Source organism: Chanodichthys erythropterus, chromosome 19, assembly GCF_024489055.1.
Source record: "Chanodichthys erythropterus isolate Z2021 chromosome 19, ASM2448905v1, whole genome shotgun sequence".
NCBI classification, from domain to species: domain Eukaryota; kingdom Metazoa; phylum Chordata; class Actinopteri; order Cypriniformes; family Xenocyprididae; genus Chanodichthys; species Chanodichthys erythropterus.
The window spans coordinates 30,127,727-30,149,315 of NC_090239.1; the positions used below are offsets into that span (position 1 = coordinate 30,127,727).

Genomic DNA, 21,589 nt, shown 5'->3' on the forward strand with positions numbered 1-21,589 from the left:
TTGTGTCTCATCTCTTAACTTTAAAATAAGATTAGGAATTTTACGTGTAGTTTGGGCAAGCATTCAGGCAATATTCTTAATGATATACCAAAAAGTATTTCTTAATTTAAAAGCAATATGTGAGCGTCCTATCCTTAAATATAAGTGAAATGAACAGGTAGGCAGTCTGCCACATTGTGTCAGTGAAGTCCACACCCTTTACAAACTCTCAAATGGATGAGGGCATTGCAATGAGTGCACATTCTCACATACAGAGAGACATCATTATGAAAGTACATTGAATGAAAGCCTCTTGTGCTTTTTTCTGTCATGTTGCGCGTGGCAGTTGAGTCTGCGGCGGGTTTGCCCAAGAAGAAATTGGGCAGTCCAGACCCCATCACATCTGTGGTGTTTAAAGGTAAGAAATCCTTTTTGTTTCATATGTAGCCATTAAAACAGCAAAATAGCGGCACCGACTGTTAGTTTTGACCTGATGGTTTTCGTATAATTGTAGACGAAAAGAAGAAAACCAAGTCCATTAGCAATGAAGTGAACCCGGTGTGGAATGAGGTCTGTTGAGTTTTTGTTTATACACTTTAACGCTTATTACAAAAGAATGAGATTCAAGTTCGCTGTGTATGACATATAAACTGTGAATGCACATACAGTATGTTTAATGAGAATTTTTTTATTATTATTTGTTGTTTTTAAGTTAATTTAATGGGATTTTAATCACCTGAGACTGACTGCTTGCATATTAACCTTCTACATGGCACAGTTTAGCATTTCTCCAGTTGCTGTGAGAGTTTTTGAAGTTTTGAATGCTCTTTTCCCCTTTAGACACTTGAGTTTGATTTAAAAGGTGTTCCTCTTGATTCTTCCTCCTACATTGACGTGTTTGTGAAAGACTACGAGACTCTTGGCAAGGACAAGTAAGTGTTATTCAACCGCTCAATTGAGTCATACACTCAATATTAACCAGTGTAAGACAAACAGTGTGGTGTTGATTTTGTTCCCACCCTAATCAAATACAGGTTGTATGACTACAGAAGTTTAATAAGCATATAGGGCTTAAGAGTTTTGACCTGTTGGAACGGACTAGACACATTTTAACTCATAGTGAATTGCGATTCAGGAAAATACAGAGAGTTCAATGCACAGTTTTGCATCAGTTCATTCTCTTGGTTAGATTCATATCTGTTGCATGTCACAGTGTAAAGTAGTCACTGCATTTCAGGGTAATAGTCACTGTTAATCTTGGTTTTCCCAGTTTGATACTGTAATACCCTCCACCTCTCACACACCCTCACGGCCGTGTTCAGACCTGCTCTATAATGCCAAGAGGGGTGGAACGGAGGCGTTTGGTTCGCAGTACTGGATGAATAAGTGATTGTTAGTTGCTGGTCTGAAATGCAGTTCTTGCATAAAGAATAGAAATAAATAGAAGGATCTTATAGGGCTTTATCACCATTTTGGGCTATAAATCTCATGCATTTCCAGTTATTCCAGATTCTTCTTTGAGAACAGCATTAGAGGAAATCCAGTGGCGAACACAAAGAAATTTACATTCATGCAATTTCATGCAAATTGTCTTGTTGATGTCATGTGGGTCTGTCATTTATTCCATAACTTTTTCATTTATTCCATTTGATTTTCATAGACATCCTTTATTTTGTATGAAGAAATTTACATTTTTTTCATGTCAAATACTTCAGTTTAATCAATTTATTGATTTCTTCCTCTTTCGAATAATTATAGGGCTGTAAACGGTAAAATTATTTTGACATCAACAAAATAGTTTGCCATAACTATGATTATGACAGAATATTAAGTGTGTCAGATGTTAAACTTTAATTTTTTTATATAATGAACTACAGTCCCATAAAGAATCTGGAATGACATACTTGGATGTAAAAAAGCAGATTTTGCCCCCAACCCCTGATGATTTCTCTCTCACATTATATAAATATGTTATCATATGCTGCCAAGTATTAATCACCGTCTTCTGTTCATTGTGATGTTTCTATATACTGAGAAATTACACTGGACTGACATTGAGATGCTTTCAAACCAAGTAAAATGAACTGAGTTGTATTTTAAGGATTACTCTCTCTCTCTTTTTTATTCTGACAGCTATACGTTAGTCAGCAAAGTAAAATAAATATTACATTGAAGATTTATGAGGAAACGGCAGATATCTGGGGCCTTGACATGTAGCTTATATTCGTGATCTCATAAGAACAGCATTATACTGAAGTGTTTACCTGTTGCTGTGTTGAAAGAACACTAGTTATGGTGTTGCAGAATAGCACATATGTAGATAATATTGGCTAATCAGAGTAAAGCACCACAGTTATTGCTCAATTTAACTCTAATATCAGTGGGATTTAAGGTGTATCCCAGACAGTGGAAATATATTGTATGTTTAATGACTATGAAAGGGCTGGACTAGCAGTTTTCTTTCCTGTGTTGATGTAATCCCTATCCACACAGGAATTTGGAGATATCTAATAGCCTTTACCTTGCATCAAACCTAATAGACATGAACTACAAGCTCTAAAAACTCAACATTTCAAATTTCAATGGATCTTTAACTGATTTTGTTGGGCATTTTCCTGTAGGACATGTTCCTGGATCAACATCTTTGTTAGTCTTGGAACAATATTGTTATCAATTAATCAGATTTTAGGGATAGGGCAGGCATATAAAATTATACTTTTGGACTGTCTGAGAATGTAGTTCTAGAATGTTGAGCTGGCAACGTATTTGGCAAAATCTTGTGGGACACATGTATTTTTCTCTTTGGAACAAAAGTAGCATTGTAGCATTTCAAATCAATTTTGTTTGAGAGTCTGGCAAATGAAGAGCATCACGGCACTGATCTAGTCTGCTTCCCGCAAGGCCAGAGTTGTAGCACACAGTGCATTTAGAGTTTAATTCCCAATGAAATGCTTTCATATGTGTGCTAAAATACAGGGAGTGTGTTTGTCACAAGTAAATATTAATCATACTTGGAATCACCTCTGGTTAAGGATCTCAGAAATGGCATTCCATAAAGGTAATGGAATGAGGCGATATGTTGGAGGGTGTGGTTACCTTTGCTTTATATGTTTGCTTTGGCATGTTTGTTTGAAACTTAAGATCATCAGGTTTTGAATATTAGTTTGGAGTCTGTTGAGAATTTTGCTCGGTACAAATATTGTTTTGTTGTCATAGGATGTTGTGATGCTTTTCCTGAGAATTTTGTTCATAGGAATATATGAGGCAAAACTAAACTCAAGGACTCTTATGGGAATCATTCAAGAAACACAAGAGCTGATGTCTTTGTAAATTGTTTGAAAACCAATTACATGAATTTTGCATAGAATTATTAAATACAATTAAATGCAGGTTTAATACGTAAAGGTTTACAAGGCAAAATTCATTTAAGTGTAAATTGTTCATAAAACCATTCTTGTGTAAATTGTAATTTAAGGCTAGAAAAGCGCAGGTTTACATGAGGTACGTTTACACAACAATGTTCTAAAAATGGAAAAGATTTTTCTATGTACAGATGACCGCTTTATCAAAACTATCCCTCTTCACAGACATCGCGAGAACAACTAAAAACATTATGCATGCCAGACAAGTAGTTGGCAATGTCACTTTGTCAAGAAAGACTACACATCTGCGCATACACATTTTTTTTTTACAGAGCACTCGCACCAAATGCGCACGCCTATTGACTAAAGACATAATATGCATGTGCATGCCGTCACCATTTTCACAGATTCATGTTTTTGCGGTTTACACAAAGACTATAACGGTATCGTTTTCAAAAACTTGCACTTTGAAAACCGTTTACAAAAGTTTGTTACCAAGTCACCAGAATGCCAAAGCATATAAGAAGTTTACATTTTTAGTTGTAAATGGCCCTTTATCATAGACTATTTAATTGCGTATTTTTCCACATTAGTGGAAAGAAAACATTCAAAATATGCTTTTAAGTGTGTATTTTATTGCGGTTTATTTGTGTCTATACATATCTTTTAAAGGGTTCTTTTTTTTTTTTTTTTCTACACCAGCCAGAAATCTCTACTTCAGTATTCCATACATACACAACTTTTCAGTTTTATCTATATTCTTAAGGTTTTTAAAATTTGTTTATATGTCTGATTTTATACATTTTATTCCTAAACTTTTATTCCTAAACTTCCTTATTCCTAAAAAAAAAAAAAAAAAAAAAAAAAAAAGGTGCTATATACTGTAGCACAAAGTGGTTCTTGGCTTGTAATCATAGGGGAACCACTTTTGGTGCAATGTAGCACCATATCTTTAAAGGTGCACCTTTGTCAAATTGTGCTATGTAAGAGGTGCCATATCGCTTTTTTTATTTTTTATTTTTATTTTTTTTTAATTCTTCAACAAAAATGGTGCTAAACAGCACCAACAGTGGTTCTTTGTCTCATAAAGAACCTTTTAAAGGGGCTTAACAGGTTCCTTGTACAGCAGTGATGTTATATAGCACCTTAACCACCCCAAAGAACCACTGAAGAACTGCTGAAGAACCATACAGGGGCTTAACAGCACCTCAGTCATCCCAAAGAACCGGTGAAGAACCACTGAAGCACCAAGATTTGGTGCTATACAGCACTTAAAGTGGTTCTCCTATGATTACGAGCCAAATGACCACTTTTTGTACTATATATAGCACCCTTTTTTTTTTTTTTTTTTTTTAAATTTATTTCTGGCTGTTGTTAAAATGAGATCCAAAATCTCCACTGTAAAAACTTTTGACTCTGTCAAGAAAATAATTTTGAACCTGGCTTTATCCAATGTTCAGATTGTTCTGTTTTGGAAATGTATGCAAATTAGAGCATATTTATATAATGTATCAATTGCATATTTAAACGTAACATTTCAGAAAACTTGTAATACAAAAATGTATGCAATTCTTAATCGGTCATCTGAGGAATTAGGGTAGTATTTTTCTACTTTTCTATTCACCTGGGTGGTTTGCTTTATCTTTTTTTTTTTTTAAACTATTCATGTAAATATGCATTGAATTTTACACACAAATGCTTTTAAGAACAGAATTTTAAGACTTTGTAAAACTTAATTCTTTTCTAATGTTATACACAAATATTTGTGCTATTGGTGTTTCATGAATCCGGCCCATGCACTTAATCTTGAAAAAAGATAAAACCCAAATATACCTGGCTAGCCACCTAAACCAGCTTCATGGTAAAGGCCCCAGGTCTAATGTTTAAGTCTTATCATTATTGTGAAATAATATTATTATTAATAATATTTAATTATTATTATTTAAATATTATTATTAATAATATTAATATTAAATAATATTAATATTATTGATTAGTAGCCCACTAATCAAATGTGTAGAGGTAGATTTGGTAGACGTGCTGTCGTTTGTGGCTACAAAGTTAATCAAGGAGTTTTATAGCAAATATTTCATTTGGCCAAGGCAATGCTCAGATGGAAAATGGGCTTTGGATGCTGACCTACTAAACGTCCCGATCACAGTATTAATCTGGGTGGCATTATTTACTTTTGGAGGAGATCTCTCTTGTGACTTCAGAGTTAAAGTACACAAAGAACTTCTCTCTATGTATATATTCACGCATTGTGAATTCATGTGCCACCTCTGTTTATGTAGCATTTGTTGGACCGGCAGAACAAATGAAAAAGACAATGATTTTTACTATTAATTTTGCTTCTATATTCAGATATTATATTATATTATATTATATTATATTATATTATATTATATTATATTATATTATATTATATTATAATATAATATAATATAATATAATATAATATAATATAATATAATATAATATAATATAATATATTATATTATATTATATTATATTATATTATAATGTTATGGAGGGGAAGGGTTAATATAAATGAGAGGAATTCATGATGTCAGCCAAAAAGAAAGTTGTTTCAGAGGTGGAGCAAGTTTTGATGTTTTTATAAAATATTATAAAGGCAAACCTGGTTGGTTTGTTGTTGTTGTTGTTGTTGTTGTTTCTTGCTTTTTTTGAATAATATTAACTGATGAATAATTCACAATAAGACCAGGAACATGAATTAAGTTTTGATTTCATGGTGCACTGCACTTCAATGCAAATAAAAAGTCATATAATTCACAGTATTCAGTATTTGAAATGCTGTATATGAGACCGATATTATGCTTGACAGAAACATGGGATATCAGTTAACCTGCTTGATTTAGGTCTTTATTTTAATCATCTTTTTTTTTTTTTTCCTTTTTTTTTTTTAGGTTAATTGGCTCAGCAAAAGTTTCTTTGAAAGACCTTGCCAGTAGCCAAGTTAAATCTCTACCGGTGAAAAACTTGGCTCTAGTGGATGAAAATGGCAAGAACATAGGAGTGAGTTTTTTTTCTCTTTTTCTCTCTCAAATCAAATGCCACACAAAAAAATTTGATTTTAATATATATTTTTGTTATACAAACCCGATTCCAAAAAAGTTGGGACACTGTACAAATTGTGAATAAAAAAGGAATGCTATAATTTACAAATCTCATAAACTTATATTTTATTCACAATAGAATATAGATAATATATCAAAAATGTTGAAAGTGAGACATTTTGAAATGTAATGCCAAATACTGGCTCATTTTGGATTTCATGAGAGCTACACATTCCAATAAATTTGGGACGGGTAGCAATAAGAGGCCGGAAAAGTTAAATGTACATATAAGGAACAGCTGGAGGACCAATTTGTAACTTATTAGGTCAATTGGCAACATTATTGGGTATAAAAAGAGTCTCTCAGAGTGGCAGTGTCTCTCAGAAGTCAAGATGGGCAGAAGATCACCAATTCCCCCAATGCTGCGGCGAAAATAGTGGAACAATATCAGAAAGGAGTTTCTCAGAGAAAAGTTGCAAAGAGTTTGAAGTTATCATCATCTACAGTGCATAATATCATCCAAAGATTCAGAGAATCTGGAACAATCTCTGTGCGTAAGGGTCAAGGCCGGAAAACCATACTGGATGCCTGTGATCTTCGGGCCCTTAGACGGCACTGCATCACATACAGGAATGCTACTGTAATGGAAATCACAACATGGGTTCAAGAATACTTCCAGAAAACATTGTCGGTGAACACAATCCACCGTGCCATTCACCGTTGCCGGCTAAAACTCTATAGGTCAAAAAAGAAGCCATATCTAAACATGAAGCGCAGGTTTTTTCTCTGGGCCAAGGCTCATTTAAAATGGACTGTGGCAAAGTGGAAAACTGTTCTGTGGTCAGACGAATCAAAATTTGAAGTTCTTTTTGGAATACTGGGACGTCATGTCATCCGGACTAAAGAGGACAAGGACAAACCAAGTTGTCCTTGCACAAACCTGCATCTCTGATGGTATGGGGTTGCATGAGTGCGTGTGGCATGGGCAGCTTTCACATCTGGAAAGGCACCATCAATGCTGAAAGGTATATCCAAGTTCTAGAACAACATATGCTCCCATCTAGACATCGTCTCTTTCAGGGAAGACCTTGCATTTTCCAACATGACAATGCCAGACCACATACTGCATCAATTACAACATCATGGCTGTATAGAAGAAGGATGTGGGTACTGAAATGGCCAGCCTGCAGTCCAGATCTTTCACCCATAGAAAACATTTGGCGCATCATAAAGAGGAAGATACGAAAAAGAAGACCTAAGAGAGTTGAGCAACTAGAAGCCTGTATTAGAGATGAATGGGACAAAATTTCTGTTCCTAAACTTGAGCAACTTGTCTCCTCAGTCCCCAGACGTTTGCAGACTGTTTTAAAAAGAAGGGATGCCACACAGTGGTAAACATGGCCATGTCCCAAATTTTTTGAGATGTGCTGATGCCATGCAATTTAAAATCAACTTATTTTTCCCTTAAAATGATACATTTTCTCCGTTTAAACATTTGATATGTCATCTATGTTGTATTCTGAATAAAATACTGAAATTTGAAACTTCCACATCATTGCATTCTGTTTTTATTCACAATTTGTACAGTGTCCCAACTTTTTTAGAATCGGGTTTGTATTTCAAATATATTAAGTAGGTATTCATGTAATCTGTACCTGCAGAATTAATTTCCACTAAACATATCCTTTATGTTTTGCGTGTTCTTTTATTAAATGCTTTAATCTAAATAAGTAATATTGGGTCTCATTCACTAATAATTGTATGGATTATTATTTATATGCACAGGAGAACTTCTCATCAAAAATTTCCGCCTACTCACCCTCATGATGTTCCAAACCCGTAAGACCTTCGTTCATCTTCGGAACACAAATAAGATATTTTTGATATTTTGGTAGTTAAATTGCTGTCCATGGAGGGATCAGAGAGCTCTCAGATTTCATCAAAAATATCTTAATATTGTTCCGAAGATGAACAAAGATCTTACTGGTGTGGAACAACATGAGGGCGAGTAATTAATGACAGAAATTTCATTTTTGGGTGAACTAACCCTTTAACCTTGTTCTAATGTTAATGAATTCGGTGTATTCTAAATGAACGACCACATGCCCAAGGTAAGTAATGTGTATAAAACACACCCAAACCATGTCCATATACAGACTTTCTGCACACCATTTCCTTTTGTTACTCTTAGCAAACACAACGCCCTCTAAAGTCACTCTCTTGCCTGACAGCACTCACAGCAAGATCCTCAAGCAATGCCAAGTGTGCCATCCGCAAAACAAGTTCAAACACAATAAACTACTTTAATATTGACCCAGATTACTGATTTCTTATTAGTCAGCTGTATATACATGTATCTGCGTCTTTATGCAGAGGCCGCTTAAGCTATAACGCACCCTTTCTTACTCTTTTACTGTGTATGCATATATATGATTAAATTTCATTAAAATTTCATCTGGTCCACCAAGTGTATGTGATTTTATTTTTTTTATGTATGTTTGTTTCTACATTTTTCATGAATTTTGAATGCATTTTAGAATGAAAGTTTCTGATGAATTTGTTTCATCGTTTGTGCGTACACAGTGATATTGAATGAGACCCATTGTGACCTCAGTTTAAAACATTTGCTCCCATTTATTTACAGGCTTAATTGACTGGTTAATTTTAATTAGGTCATCACATGTATTAAATCTGAGAGGCATATTAAAACAGCCCTTAAACATTTGCTGTGATGAAATTTGTGATTATAGCATCAGTGTCAATATTTTCACATTTGAGGCACTTTCAGTATTTATGTAGTCTATTTGACACATTATTATGAGATAATTAGCTGCGTCCTTTTGTAGGGGACCATCAGCATGGTGATTGGCTATGAGCCACCTGCGGGTGCTATGACAAATCCACAAGATCAACAAGATGGCAGCATGGCTGGAAACACAGGTTAGCTGAGTGTGTGGCTCAGTGCTTTTCTGTTTGATCTTGCAATGGAGTGTTTTACAGATGACATGCTTGATGGTGTGTAAAAATGAACTGTAAAAATGAACTGTAAAGAAATACATTTTTCAGATACTTTATGGTTATATGTCGAATACAGGAATCTGTGAAGATCATTTTGTGAAAGGCTTTAGCTTTGAATATGTGAATTGCATGTTTGCCAATAAGTCTGACCAATAACATGCTGCATTATGTGTTTCTTTTTCTTTGTGGATGTGCATTGATCAGCTGGGGGTGAAGAAGGAGACGCCACTGATGCTGGGGTACCGGGCGCTGTCACATCCCCTGGTGAGCCTGGCCAGAAACTTCGGTCTAGGACAAGGAAACGTCATAATTTGGCCAACAAACCTCAGGATTTTCAGGTACAGCAGCCTCCTGTAGTCATCTTTACAAATGTCTCTTCCATTTTAAATGTTGACTGCATTTGTTTTATTAGTCATTTTAAAATGTTGTTGTTTTTGTCAAAGATACGTGTGCGGGTGATTGAGGGACGTCAGTTGCCTGGAAATAACATCAAACCTGTGGTCAAAGTGCATGTGTGTGGAGAAACACACAGAACTAGGATCAGGAAAGGAAATAACCCATATTTTGATGAGGTACACAGTTGACATTTTTTTGCATTATTATTATTTAATTAATTTATAAGTGCTGTCATTTGATTAAAAAATCATGTTTTTTTTTTTTCTGTGATTTTAATTACTATTAATCACAATTAACTTTAAAGTTTTTAATATATTTTTATATTGTAATAAATTCACATTTATTCTCAATTAGTGTAGAAACTACAAAAAGACAATATAAATATTTGATCGAAAAGGTATGAAATATACAAAATTGAATAAAGTTTTCAAACACTTCTGTCTTCACTGCATACATTATAAATTAAATATAGATTAATTTAAAAATTAATATATATTAATCCTTATTAAAGCTAATCCTTAATGAGGGACTGCAGCAGGTTTATTAGGCCCTGTGTCACTTTAAGACCTGACACAGATCTGACACGCATCTCTTTTCTTCACAACTCTTTACATTCATTTAAGACTTTATTTAACTCATTTAAGACTATCCTTATGAGGTTACTGGCATTCTGGCATAATTTTGTTTTTTTTTGTCTGTTCAAGCACAAAAGGTGTTTACACAACACCGTTTTCAACTAAAAACAGAAAACTTTTTATACGTTTTGGTGGCCTGAAAACGCAAACTTTTGAAAACGTGTTTCAAAGTGGAAAAAACATGAATCTGTGAAAACGATTATGTCTTGCACATGCATATTATGTGTTTAGTCTATTAATCTTATTTTTCAATGCAGAAATAAAGTGTTTTATGTGAATGTGTGAGACTTACGATTTATTAGCCACTACAGGGAAATAACAAGAAGAATATCAAAGTGCAGATCCGTGTGAACCAGGATGGTTTTGAAAACATTGTCATCCATGTAAAGAAAAAAACGTTTCCGTTTTTAGTACATCGTTGTTGTGTAAATGAAGGGGCATTCTGTGTGCTTGAGTCATGTGTATGTCTCAGACAGTGTGTTCTATTTTGTGTCTTGTTGTGCTTGAATGGTTATTATTCACACAAGAAGCATTTGCATGAACAAAAATGTGATTATATAATGTAATGCTAGCTAAAGTGTTAAAAAATGACATTTTTGTAATAAAATTCATTGTTAATCTTCGCCGGAAGAGAATTTGACAAAAAAAATATTAGTCTATGTTCACATTGCAAGCCTTAGTGCTCAATTCTGATTTATTGTTCAGTTTTTTTCTTTTTTTTCTTTTTTATGTGGCCAATATTAGATTCGAGTGTGAACTGATCACAGTCCCAAACTGACCTGCATTTGCAAAAGAATAATAACAAACACTGTCCCTCCACTGACTACCGTCACAGGAACGGCTGTCTTCCATATTAAAGGTGCCATCAAATGTGTTTTTACAAGATGTAATATAAGTCTAAGGTGTCTGTGAAGTTTCAGCTCAAAATACCCCATAGATTTTTTTTTTTTTTTAATAAATTTTTTTAACTGCCTACTTTGGGGCATAATTAGAAATGCGCTGGTTCAGGTTCCGCCCCCTGAGTTCGCGCTTGCCTTAAACAGTGCATAAACAAAGTTTACACAGCTAATATAACCCTAAAATTGATCTTTACAAAGTGTTCGTCATGCATACTGCATGCATGCGTCGGATTATGTGAGTATAGTATTTATTTGGATGTTTACATTTGATTTGGAATTAATTTAAGGCTATGCTCCGTGGCTAACGGCTAATGCTACACTGTTGGAGAGATTTGAAAGAAGAATGAAGTTTATGAATTATACAGACTGCAAGTGTTTAAAAATTAAAAATATTGGGGGCGTACACCCCAACTGTCATTTCATGTACTGAACTCTTGTTATTTAACTATGCCGAGGTAAATTCAATTTTTTTAATTCTAGGGCACCTTTAACCGATTGACCAAAAAAATACCATAAAATCTTTTGGAGTCACTCCCGTCAGCGCAGAGTTGTGACAAATGTCAATTTAGAGTTACGTAAAAGACACACAAATTCTGAAATGACTGTTAAGACTGTGGATGCATTGCAAAACATCTGAACTGTATTGGACGGAGTACCACATATGGAAGTGGCCTAAATCAGAATCGAAAAAATCAGATCAGAGTCACACATGAGCGAAAAAAGCCTGTAGCTTTAGTGATGTGCCTTAGACTTTATTCCTGATTATTTGAAAAGCCATCATTTACTAAAATATAAATAGAATATCACTTAATACTGTATGTATCACTCTTTGCAGATGTTCTTTTTTAACATCAACATGTTGCCCTCTGAACTGTTCGATGAGGTTATAAGCTTCCGGGTAAGAAACAAACTATTTTTCCCTCCTTTCTTTTTTCATGTTTATAATATCACAAAACAGAGGGATCTAATGTTATTATCTGTGATGTTGTTCTTCTTTTCTACAGGTGTATAACTCTTCTTCTTTTAGATCAGACTGTCTCATGGGTGAATTCAAGGTAATTCAGTAAAAAAGTGCTTTAAAAAAAAAAATAAAAAAATACTAGACGCACAGTGCAATTCAAAATTAACTTATGAATTTTTCTTTTTGTAGCTTGATATTGGCTACATCTATGATGAACCAGGTAATATCTGACACTCACAAAATAATGATTACATTTTATCTGTAGTTGAAATAATCATTAAAAGTTCATTTTTTTAAACCCCAGCTCACTGTATCATGAAGAAATGGGTTCTCCTGAGTGACCCAGATGACTCGAGCTCAGGAGCAAAAGGTTACATCAAAGTCAGCATGTTTGTGGTGGGAACAGGAGATGAACCGCCGGTACGTCCCTTGAAGATAATTTATATTGGCATCTTTGCACTGTAGATACACTTTTGCAGAACCTGATTTCACCAAGTATAACATGTTCCTGGATCAACATGCGGATCCTGCAACAACATTCCAATCAACTAGTCAGATTTGAGGGACAAGTTTACAGTTTGTCAAGTTTAGGCTCAGAACCAGGGTCAGGTGCTTCTACATCAGTGATATTCACCTATCATGTCCCTCTGATTTTAGGTTTAAGTTATTAGGTTTAGGGGAGGGATATGGTAAGGATTACATTTTCAGACAGGAATGTTGACCCAGAAACACGTCTAACTTGACAAAATCTGAATTTATTTATATTTAGTGAATATGCAATAGCACACGAGAAGAAAAAAACAAACTTAAACTGTGTAAGCTCATGCTATACAAGCTGTATAAACTGGTCTTATTGGTTAATGTCTATTTGGCAGATGGAAAGGAAAGAGGAGGACAGTGATAAAGATGATGTGGAGAGTAACTTGCTGCTGCCCGCTGGCATCGCTCTCCGATGGGTTACACTTAAACTCAAAGTGTTTCGGGCTGAGGACCTGCCCCAGAGTATGACAGTTTTTCCTTTTGCATTTGTTTTCTAAAGGAGCACATCAGACAATCTTCTTTGGATGATATGATTTTAATTCTACTGTTAGCCCAGGAAAAGGCCACATTTATTTGTTGAGCTGGCATATTGAGTCACTTCTCGATACCTCAAGGTGGTATCACACTAGCTTACATGAAACGGTTCCCTGCCATCAACTGTTGAGTCTGTGACTTTTAACACATGCACAGAGTTCTCTGATTCTCAAATGTCTTTCAGTTAAGCTAATGACTGAAAAAATCAGAGAAAGCTGGTATTATTTTGTTTATGATGGTATTTTATTTTGTTCATGATCATACAGAATGTTTTTGTGCTTAAAAATGGTTAAGTATGGCTTAACTAGTAGATGTAGTTAAAATATTTAGATGAGGTGTAAATAAAATTTAGTAAATTAAGTTGTATTTAGTAAGTTGTACCAAACAGTTTCTTTTCTCAGACTGTGAAAGAATAAACTCCACTTTAAAGTGATGGAAGTTTAAACATTGAAATGCTGTTTGTTTACATTTCACTTACTGCCTAACTAGCAGATGTAGTTGAAAATATTTAGATAAGTTGTATTAAAATATAGTAATTTTATTTTTATTTTATTTTTTTAATTTCAGCCAATTTATTGTCAATTTTTTTTGTGTGTATTCCAATTCCAAGTGCGACAAAAGTCCTTAGGTCTTGGACCACTCCGATAAACACTAGATTTAAAAAAAATTAAATAAATAAATAAATAAATAAATAAATGATAATAAAAAATAATTTCGGGTCAAAATGACCCGAGGGAAAGATGAAGGCTCCAAAAGTTGTAATTTTTAAATGCTGTTTGTGTGCGTCTTACTGTTTAACTTGCAGATATAATTAAGTTGTACTTTTAAATATAGCAAAATAAGTTGTATTTAATAACTTTTATTCTTTTCTCAGACTGTGAAACAATGTACCTGACTTTAAAGTGTATGTAAGATGTAACTTTAAAATGCTTTTTGTTTTCAGTGGATGACTCCATCACCCAGAGTATAAAAGAAGCATTTGGGAGTCAAGAAAACAAGAAAAATCTAGTGGATCCATTTGTTGAGGCCTGGTTTGCAGGCAAAAAGGTACAGTCCACCCAGACATACTGTACACACATATTTCTTCTACCTTTTGTCTGAACTACAGTTACATGTATTTCAGCTCTGCACAAAAATAATTGAGAAGAATGCAAACCCAGAGTGGAACCAGCAGCTCAATCTGCAGGTCAAGGTAATTGGCTGGATTGGGAAAGTTCTGATTTTGCACTTTATTAATTTGTTAGTCCACAGACGTTTCTAATTGGGAACACTTTTGACTTGTTTTACAGTTCCCGTCCATGTGTGAAAGAATCAAGCTGAGTGTATTTGACTGGTGAGCATAAGTGTAAAGTTGTATGGCCTCAGCGGATATGAACATTTCAGAGAATCCTCTGTGTTAGTCTTGGAATGTGAGCTGGGAGTCAAAGTTTGGTCAGTGTTTTGAGCTGGGAGGACACAGGCAGGCAGTATGAGTCATAGCAGGACTGTCCCACCCTCTCCCACAATGCATTCCTCCCCATAAACCAGATTACAGCTGCTTAGGGAACAGTGGAAAAACTGAGATGTCCCCTAGCTGGACTGATTCTATGACACACTGGAACATTTAAGCTGACTCCCCCTCTTTCTCAGGGATCGCCTCACTGGGAATGATGCCATAGGCACCACTTTTCTGGATCTGTCCAAAATAGCATCCTCTGGTGGTGAAGTTGAAGGTATAAAATACAGAATACACTATTTTCATGTCAAACTTTTGTATTATTAAAGGGTCCTGAACTTTTGAGGTTGTAGTATGAAATTCAAAACAAATATTCTTTTATTCATCTTTATTTGTTTTCCTTGTGATAGAGGATCACCCAGGAGATGAATTTTCAGCAAATAAAGGTTGAATATCTGCGCTAATTCCACGTCTGCAGTCCCTTGTGTCCAAACACACAATATAGGCATTAAAGAAAATTCTAGTTAACATGCAATTCTTTTAAGTTTTATTTAACAGGTTATTCTCTCAAAGCAAGTTTTTATTCATATTGTTCTGAAAGTATGCGGTACCCAAGGGGCTGCAGTTAATTTGTTCCTACGCACGCTTTCGAATTGGCATAAGCATGGAGCGATTATGCTATTTATTTTATTTTTTTCAATGCAATGTGACAAAAAGTTAAACGATGAAATTTATGATAGCCTTAATCACCTAAATAAAATGGCATGGCATAATTAATCATCTCACTAACATAAGTTTGGAATAATAGTCTCTTAGTCTCTTATGCTTACCAGGGCTGCATTTATTTGATCAAAAATATAGTAAAAAAAGCATTAATATTGTGTAATATTACATTTAAAATAACTTTTCTATTTTAAAATGTCATTTGGCATCAAATAATAATTATATATATTTATTACAGTTGTGCTCAAAATTACTGACTATACAACCCATCCCGTTTGGATTTCCAGTAGTGTCAGTTACTTTTCAAATGTTTCAAAGGTTGCAAAAAATTTTGAATAAAAGGGTATGATTAATTGTGAGCAGTGTGTATTAGAGAAAAACATTTCTCTCATAATGAGATTTTCCCCCCATTTAAAATTATTATTCTCCAATGTAAGGTTGGATTTTTGTAGATTTAAAAAAATAAAAATAAAAGATCAAAAGTATTAACGATGCAAATTTATTTTCACAGCCTTCTTTGGTCATATTTACCAAGGGTATGAATAATTTTGAGCATGACTGTATATATACAATATAATATATATTTTTTTTTTTTTTTATCTTTTCTATCACAGGAATAAAATTACATTTTGTAATATTTCACAATATTACTGTTTTTACTCCTTTTCTTCTTTTTTTTTTCTTCTTTTTTTTAAACTGCCTTGGTGAGCATAAGAGATGCTTATTTATTCCAAAAATTATATAAATATGTAATATTTCAGTTGTGAAATCATATTGTGCTGACATTAATCACTAACATTGTTTATCCATGTAGTTGAAATCGCAGCATGAATTGAATAATAGTGTATATAATTAAATTAAACATGGCTTTCTGTATGTATTTTAAATGATTCATAATAACTAATAATACTAATTTAAAGAACACTGCTTTTGTGATTCTTTAACAAATCTCACTCTGTCTGTCTAACTAATATCATGTCACTGGAAACTTTTAATTGAATGTGTTATTCCACAGGAGAAACTGGGGAATCTGAGATGGGCTTCCTGCCTACTTTTGGGCCTTGCTATATAAGTCTGTATGGCAGCTTGAGAGAGTTCTCAGGATTACCTGACTCATATGACGACCTTAATTTGGGCAAGGCAAGTAGTGATGATTCATTTTATGTTTCCATTCCCAAGTAATGAGAATTTATTTTCAGTAAAAATGCATTTTCAAATGCGCTGAAGGATTTTTGAATAATTTTGCAGGGAGAAGGGGCGGCTTATCGAGGGAGAATTCTTGTTGAACTCTCTACTAAACTTGATGGAAAAGCTGACACGTCTGTGGAAGAAATACCAAGCGACGATATCTTGGTTGTTCAGGTGTGGCTCTTTGTTGAGTTTGCATACAGAGTAGTTTTTCTCTTGAAGCCTTTATTTACAGCTTTGTGTTCTTTTCTTTGCATAGAAATACCAGCGCAGAAGGAAGTATTGTCTGTGTGCAGTGTTTCACAGTGCCACTATGATCCAAGAACCCGGGGAGCCCATTCAGTTTGAAGTTAGCATCGGCAACTATGGCAACAAAATGGACTTAACGTGCAAACCTCTGGCTTCGACCACACAGTACACCTGTGCTGTTTTTGATGGTGATGCACATTTTGAAGTATTGGTGTTTGTTAAAGGTACTGAGGTGATGAAAATAGGATGTGTGGTATTGAGTTTTTTTCTTTGGTCCTTCCAGGTAATAATTACTACTACCTGCCATGGGGCAACACTAAGCCTGTGGTTTCCATTACATCCTTTTGGGAGGATATTAATCACCGGTTAGACTCACTGAACATCATTCTGTATATATCTAACCGTTTGGTAAGTGAATGTTTTGTATGACAATGAAATTTGGAGTGTGCGACATCACGATTTTAGACTGTGAACGTTTAAATTATCTCCATCTGTAGTGTTGTGCTATAGTGTACATTCTCTCAGTTGCAGTTACGATGTGTTGCATGCGTCATGCATTTACATCACATGTTTAGCAATGTGGCGGTAGGGTTGACATTGCAGTTCTTCACGATAACTAAAGTTTATTATTTGCATGCGTTTTAATCCTGAATAAAATGCATCACAGTTTCCTCAGAAATATTAAGCAGCACAACTGTTTTTAACATTGATAATAAGTAATGTTTATTGAGCAGAAAATTAGAATATTAGAATGATTTCTGTAGGATCATGTGACACTGAAGACTGGAGTCATGATGCTGAAAATACAGCTTTACCATCACAGGAATAACTTACTTTTAAAATATATTAAAATAAAAATCAGTGAAGTCTCACGGAAGGCAGTCGTAACAATAAAAATACCTCTTTTATTCAAACAATTAAAACAAAATATAACTTAAATCAGCTTAAGCTAAAAAGCTCTTTAACCTAGCTTTATCCAGCAATATTGGAGATGCTGTCAAGCGCCCCTCGATAGGGTATCAGGTGTCCTTCTGCACTGAATGCAGGCAGCATCTGAGGAGGCATTTTATTCTTCAGACTTTTATACTACTTTTTGGAAAATTACAACTTCATATAACATATACAATGCCTTGTATAATCCAATCTTCCTGTTCTAGGTGTATCAGTCTCTGTATCTCTTGCTTTCTAAACTGGATGTCCTTCCTCTTCACTTACGCTGTTGTCTTCTAGCACTCTTCCTCTTCTTCACTGAAGTCTTCGTCTGGCTCACCTCCGCTTGAAGTTGCAACATGCTCTCTTCACCCTTATTGTTAACCTTTGTGGTTGGTTACAAACATCAAACTCAAACCTGACTTTCACAACTGTTATATAGCAATATCAACTTCCAAAACACCCCCTTCTTGCCATTTCAATCGTTAACACTTCTTAATCTTACATTTTGATCTAAAATTTTCCCTTTTTTGGCTTCAACAAATCATCTTATAACTATCCGTTAACACTTCATTTTGGGGCCAATTTTCTGTTCTCTGCTTAACAGTGGTAAGGTACTGTAAAAACTTTGCCACAATAGTTATTTCATGCTGGCATGTGCTCTGTCTTTGGATATATCCTTTGGATATCTGTCCGTGTGAGGACAAATAAAGGTACGTCCTCTCCCAACTCTCACACTTTTTACAGTGTCCAATGGTTTGGATTTGGGTCTGTAGCAAAACCTTGGCCACCAATTCCTTTCTGGGGCTCTGACTTTTCCACACCTCCGTAGTATACCATACATGTCAAGCACCTTTTTCAAGAATCTATTACATCATTACAATTGTGCTAGGTTATTGCAAGACACATTTTCCTTTTAATTGAAAAAAAACACCTTTGCTCATTATATATTAATATAATATAATATAATATAATATAATATAATTATTTATTTATTTATTTATTTATTTATTTATTTTGTTCAGGGGTAGAAAATGAATAAACAACTTGAATATTTGATCTCTACATGTGGGCAGGAATGAAACGCCCCTTTCCGCTGATTGGTCAACCAAACGTTAAACCGGACTCTGGACTCTCACTGGACTCTGCCCTTTTAAGGCCCTTTTCTCCCATGCTATTACTTGGTGGTTTCCCCAAGTATAAGCTTGAATCAAGATATTACTGGATTTTTTTTTTTCTGGGCTTTTTTACCTGCCATAGTAGAGCGTCCCCTACCACAGGTTTTTTCAACTCAAAAGCCCCTTTAGATCCTTCTCTAGGTCTCGCGGGTAGCGAGAGTCTTTCGGGAATGACGTAGAATGACTTTTATACTACTTTTTGGGAAATCACAACTTCATATAACTCGTCAATTGATCAATGCCTTGTATGATCCAATTTTCCTGTTGTAGGCGTTCAAATCTCTGTATCTCTTGCTTACTAAACCGGATGTCCTTCCTCTTCGCTTACGATGTTGTCTTTAGCACTCTTCCTCTTCTTCACTGAAGTCTTCGTCTGGCTCACCTCCGCTTGAGGTTGCAACATGCTCTCTTCACCCTTATTGTTGACCTTTGTGGTTGGTTACAAATGTCAAACTCAAAAACGTAACTTTCACAACTGTTGCTTAGTCATCTTATCTTATAACAAATAAAGGAAGTATTGCAGTTACTTAATTTCATAATCATTCAAGCATATATGGCTTTAACTTAAAAGAAACAAATAACAACATTGAAACAGGTAAATGGCAATATCAATATCAATTTCCAAAAAAGTGAATATAATTCTTTGTGCACCAGACTTCTTAATACGATTCCTCCTTTTCCAGCAAACAAACCTCAATATATTAAAGTCTGCAGTGCTGTCCAAAGCTACAAATGCAAGACTAGAAGAAATCTGGCTGAAGCTCATCAATCAGTTAATGGAAGATATCAGCAGGTAATGTCCACTTTAGATCCTATTTAGATCAACTTTAGATCAGCAGTCATCAATACGTTGTTAAATGTTGTCTGTTGAAATATGGGAGATTTTCTTGTATGTAGGGTAAAGAGAAAGTGTTTTGTGTAATGCATGATTTAACTAAATACAAACTGTGTCCTCAGTATCAAAATTCCTGACCTGGAGGGAAAGCCAAATCTCACAACCCTGGATATTCAGATAAAGAAGTTGCGGGACAGTGCTCTGAAGAGCATCATGGAGGGGGCCAAACACTTGTTTGAGGAGGCCACAGATGTTAATAATTGCTTGAGCATCATTGAAGGCTGGCTCGACAAACTCAAGCAACTGGCAGAGGAGGTATGTTTTAATTTTGTGTAAGAATGGAGATGCAATTAGGTATACACAGAGATTTCTTTTTTGTAAACTAATCCATACTAATTAGTCAATTCTGAATATAAACCAATAGTGGATATTCAGTTGTGCATTCTCATTTACCCCTTTTTTTGCCTTTTGCTGTAATTTAGGTGCTAATTTTTGTTAATCAGACTTAAATTAATTCACATTTAAACATAATTTGTATCATCATCTTTTTCCAAAGCCTCAGAACAGCATGCCTGATGTGATCATCTGGATGTTGAGAGGAGAGAAGAGGGTAGCATACACCCGCATCCCAGCCTATCAAGTGCTCTATTCATCCTACTGTGAGCAGGCATGTGGCCAATACTGCGGGAAGACTCAGACTGTCTTTATGCAGGTTTGTACTATGCTGCTCTTCAAACACAAGGCAAAAATCATATTTAAACTGCTTTATTAAATGTGCTTTATCCCATGATGACTGTTTCCTAACAGTATCCCATGGACATCAAAAAAGGTTTGAAGATTCCTGTCCAGATACGTGTGAACATGTGGCTTGGGCTGGCAACAGAAGAAAAGAAGTTTAATCATTATGCTGAGGGGATTTTCAATGTATTTGCAGAACTGGTAAAGATTTTTTTTTTTTTTTAATGCTTTGAGGTCTGGAGAGATGCAGTCATAAGTTTGGAGCTAATAAAGTTTTATTTTTTTTTTAGTATGAGAACCAGGCTCAGGTTTTGGGAAAATGGGGCACCACCGGTCTGCTAAATCGCAGCAAGTTCTCTGACGTCACAGGCAAAGTTAAGCTGAAGCATGAGTACTTTATGCCCCCTGTTGGCTGGGAGTGGGAAGGTGATTGGTCTGTTGATCCAGAGAAAAAGTGAGTTGTCCACCACCCTCAACAATTTTGAGGGTGCAAAAATCTTTTTTAATTGCAAAAATTCATTGCAGTAGACATTATAATTTAAATGAATAGCCATTTCTGTGTCTGTTCAGACTGCCACAAACATTTGCATCCATTAATGTGACAGTTGGTAACTTTTTACATTTGTTAAAATGGATTTAACGATAACTAGGTTGGACCACACTGACTGACAACCGATTGATTAACTGATCATTTTTTAAAATGGAAACTGAATGAAAACAAACATAACACATAAAATAGTGCTTAACTTTATTACAAAAATTGAAAAATAGTACTTAACCATTACTGTATTTTTAAATATTAAAAATATTAATATTATTCCTTGATCATTTTTTGTTAGTTCATTGTGCATTAACTAATGTTAAGAGATACAACTTAAAATGTATTTGCAAATTTTGAAATTAACAATG

General features: G+C 34.7%; 1 protein-coding gene across 1 annotated transcript in view; it reads left to right on the forward strand.

Annotated features, from left to right (window-relative positions):
- The first annotated feature begins 226 nt into the window (after positions 1-226).
- The window catches only part of myof (myoferlin), a 39,326-nt gene continuing 17,963 nt past the window's right edge, over positions 227-21,589 (forward strand). Inside the window, exons 1-26 of the mRNA XM_067368919.1 lie at positions 227-397; positions 494-549; positions 820-911; positions 6,272-6,380; positions 9,268-9,361; positions 9,644-9,777; positions 9,883-10,011; positions 12,205-12,267; positions 12,374-12,424; positions 12,520-12,550; positions 12,635-12,750; positions 13,206-13,332; positions 14,348-14,451; positions 14,528-14,596; positions 14,694-14,737; positions 15,034-15,116; positions 15,250-15,285; positions 16,578-16,706; positions 16,815-16,924; positions 17,010-17,187; positions 17,283-17,407; positions 19,791-19,900; positions 20,065-20,257; positions 20,499-20,654; positions 20,750-20,881; positions 20,971-21,134. Coding sequence (XP_067225020.1) covers positions 310-397; positions 494-549; positions 820-911; positions 6,272-6,380; positions 9,268-9,361; positions 9,644-9,777; positions 9,883-10,011; positions 12,205-12,267; positions 12,374-12,424; positions 12,520-12,550; positions 12,635-12,750; positions 13,206-13,332; positions 14,348-14,451; positions 14,528-14,596; positions 14,694-14,737; positions 15,034-15,116; positions 15,250-15,285; positions 16,578-16,706; positions 16,815-16,924; positions 17,010-17,187; positions 17,283-17,407; positions 19,791-19,900; positions 20,065-20,257; positions 20,499-20,654; positions 20,750-20,881; positions 20,971-21,134 — 2,723 coding nt within the window. The 5' untranslated portion in view covers positions 227-309. The remainder of the gene's footprint in view (positions 398-493; positions 550-819; positions 912-6,271; positions 6,381-9,267; positions 9,362-9,643; positions 9,778-9,882; positions 10,012-12,204; positions 12,268-12,373; positions 12,425-12,519; positions 12,551-12,634; positions 12,751-13,205; positions 13,333-14,347; positions 14,452-14,527; positions 14,597-14,693; positions 14,738-15,033; positions 15,117-15,249; positions 15,286-16,577; positions 16,707-16,814; positions 16,925-17,009; positions 17,188-17,282; positions 17,408-19,790; positions 19,901-20,064; positions 20,258-20,498; positions 20,655-20,749; positions 20,882-20,970; positions 21,135-21,589) is intronic.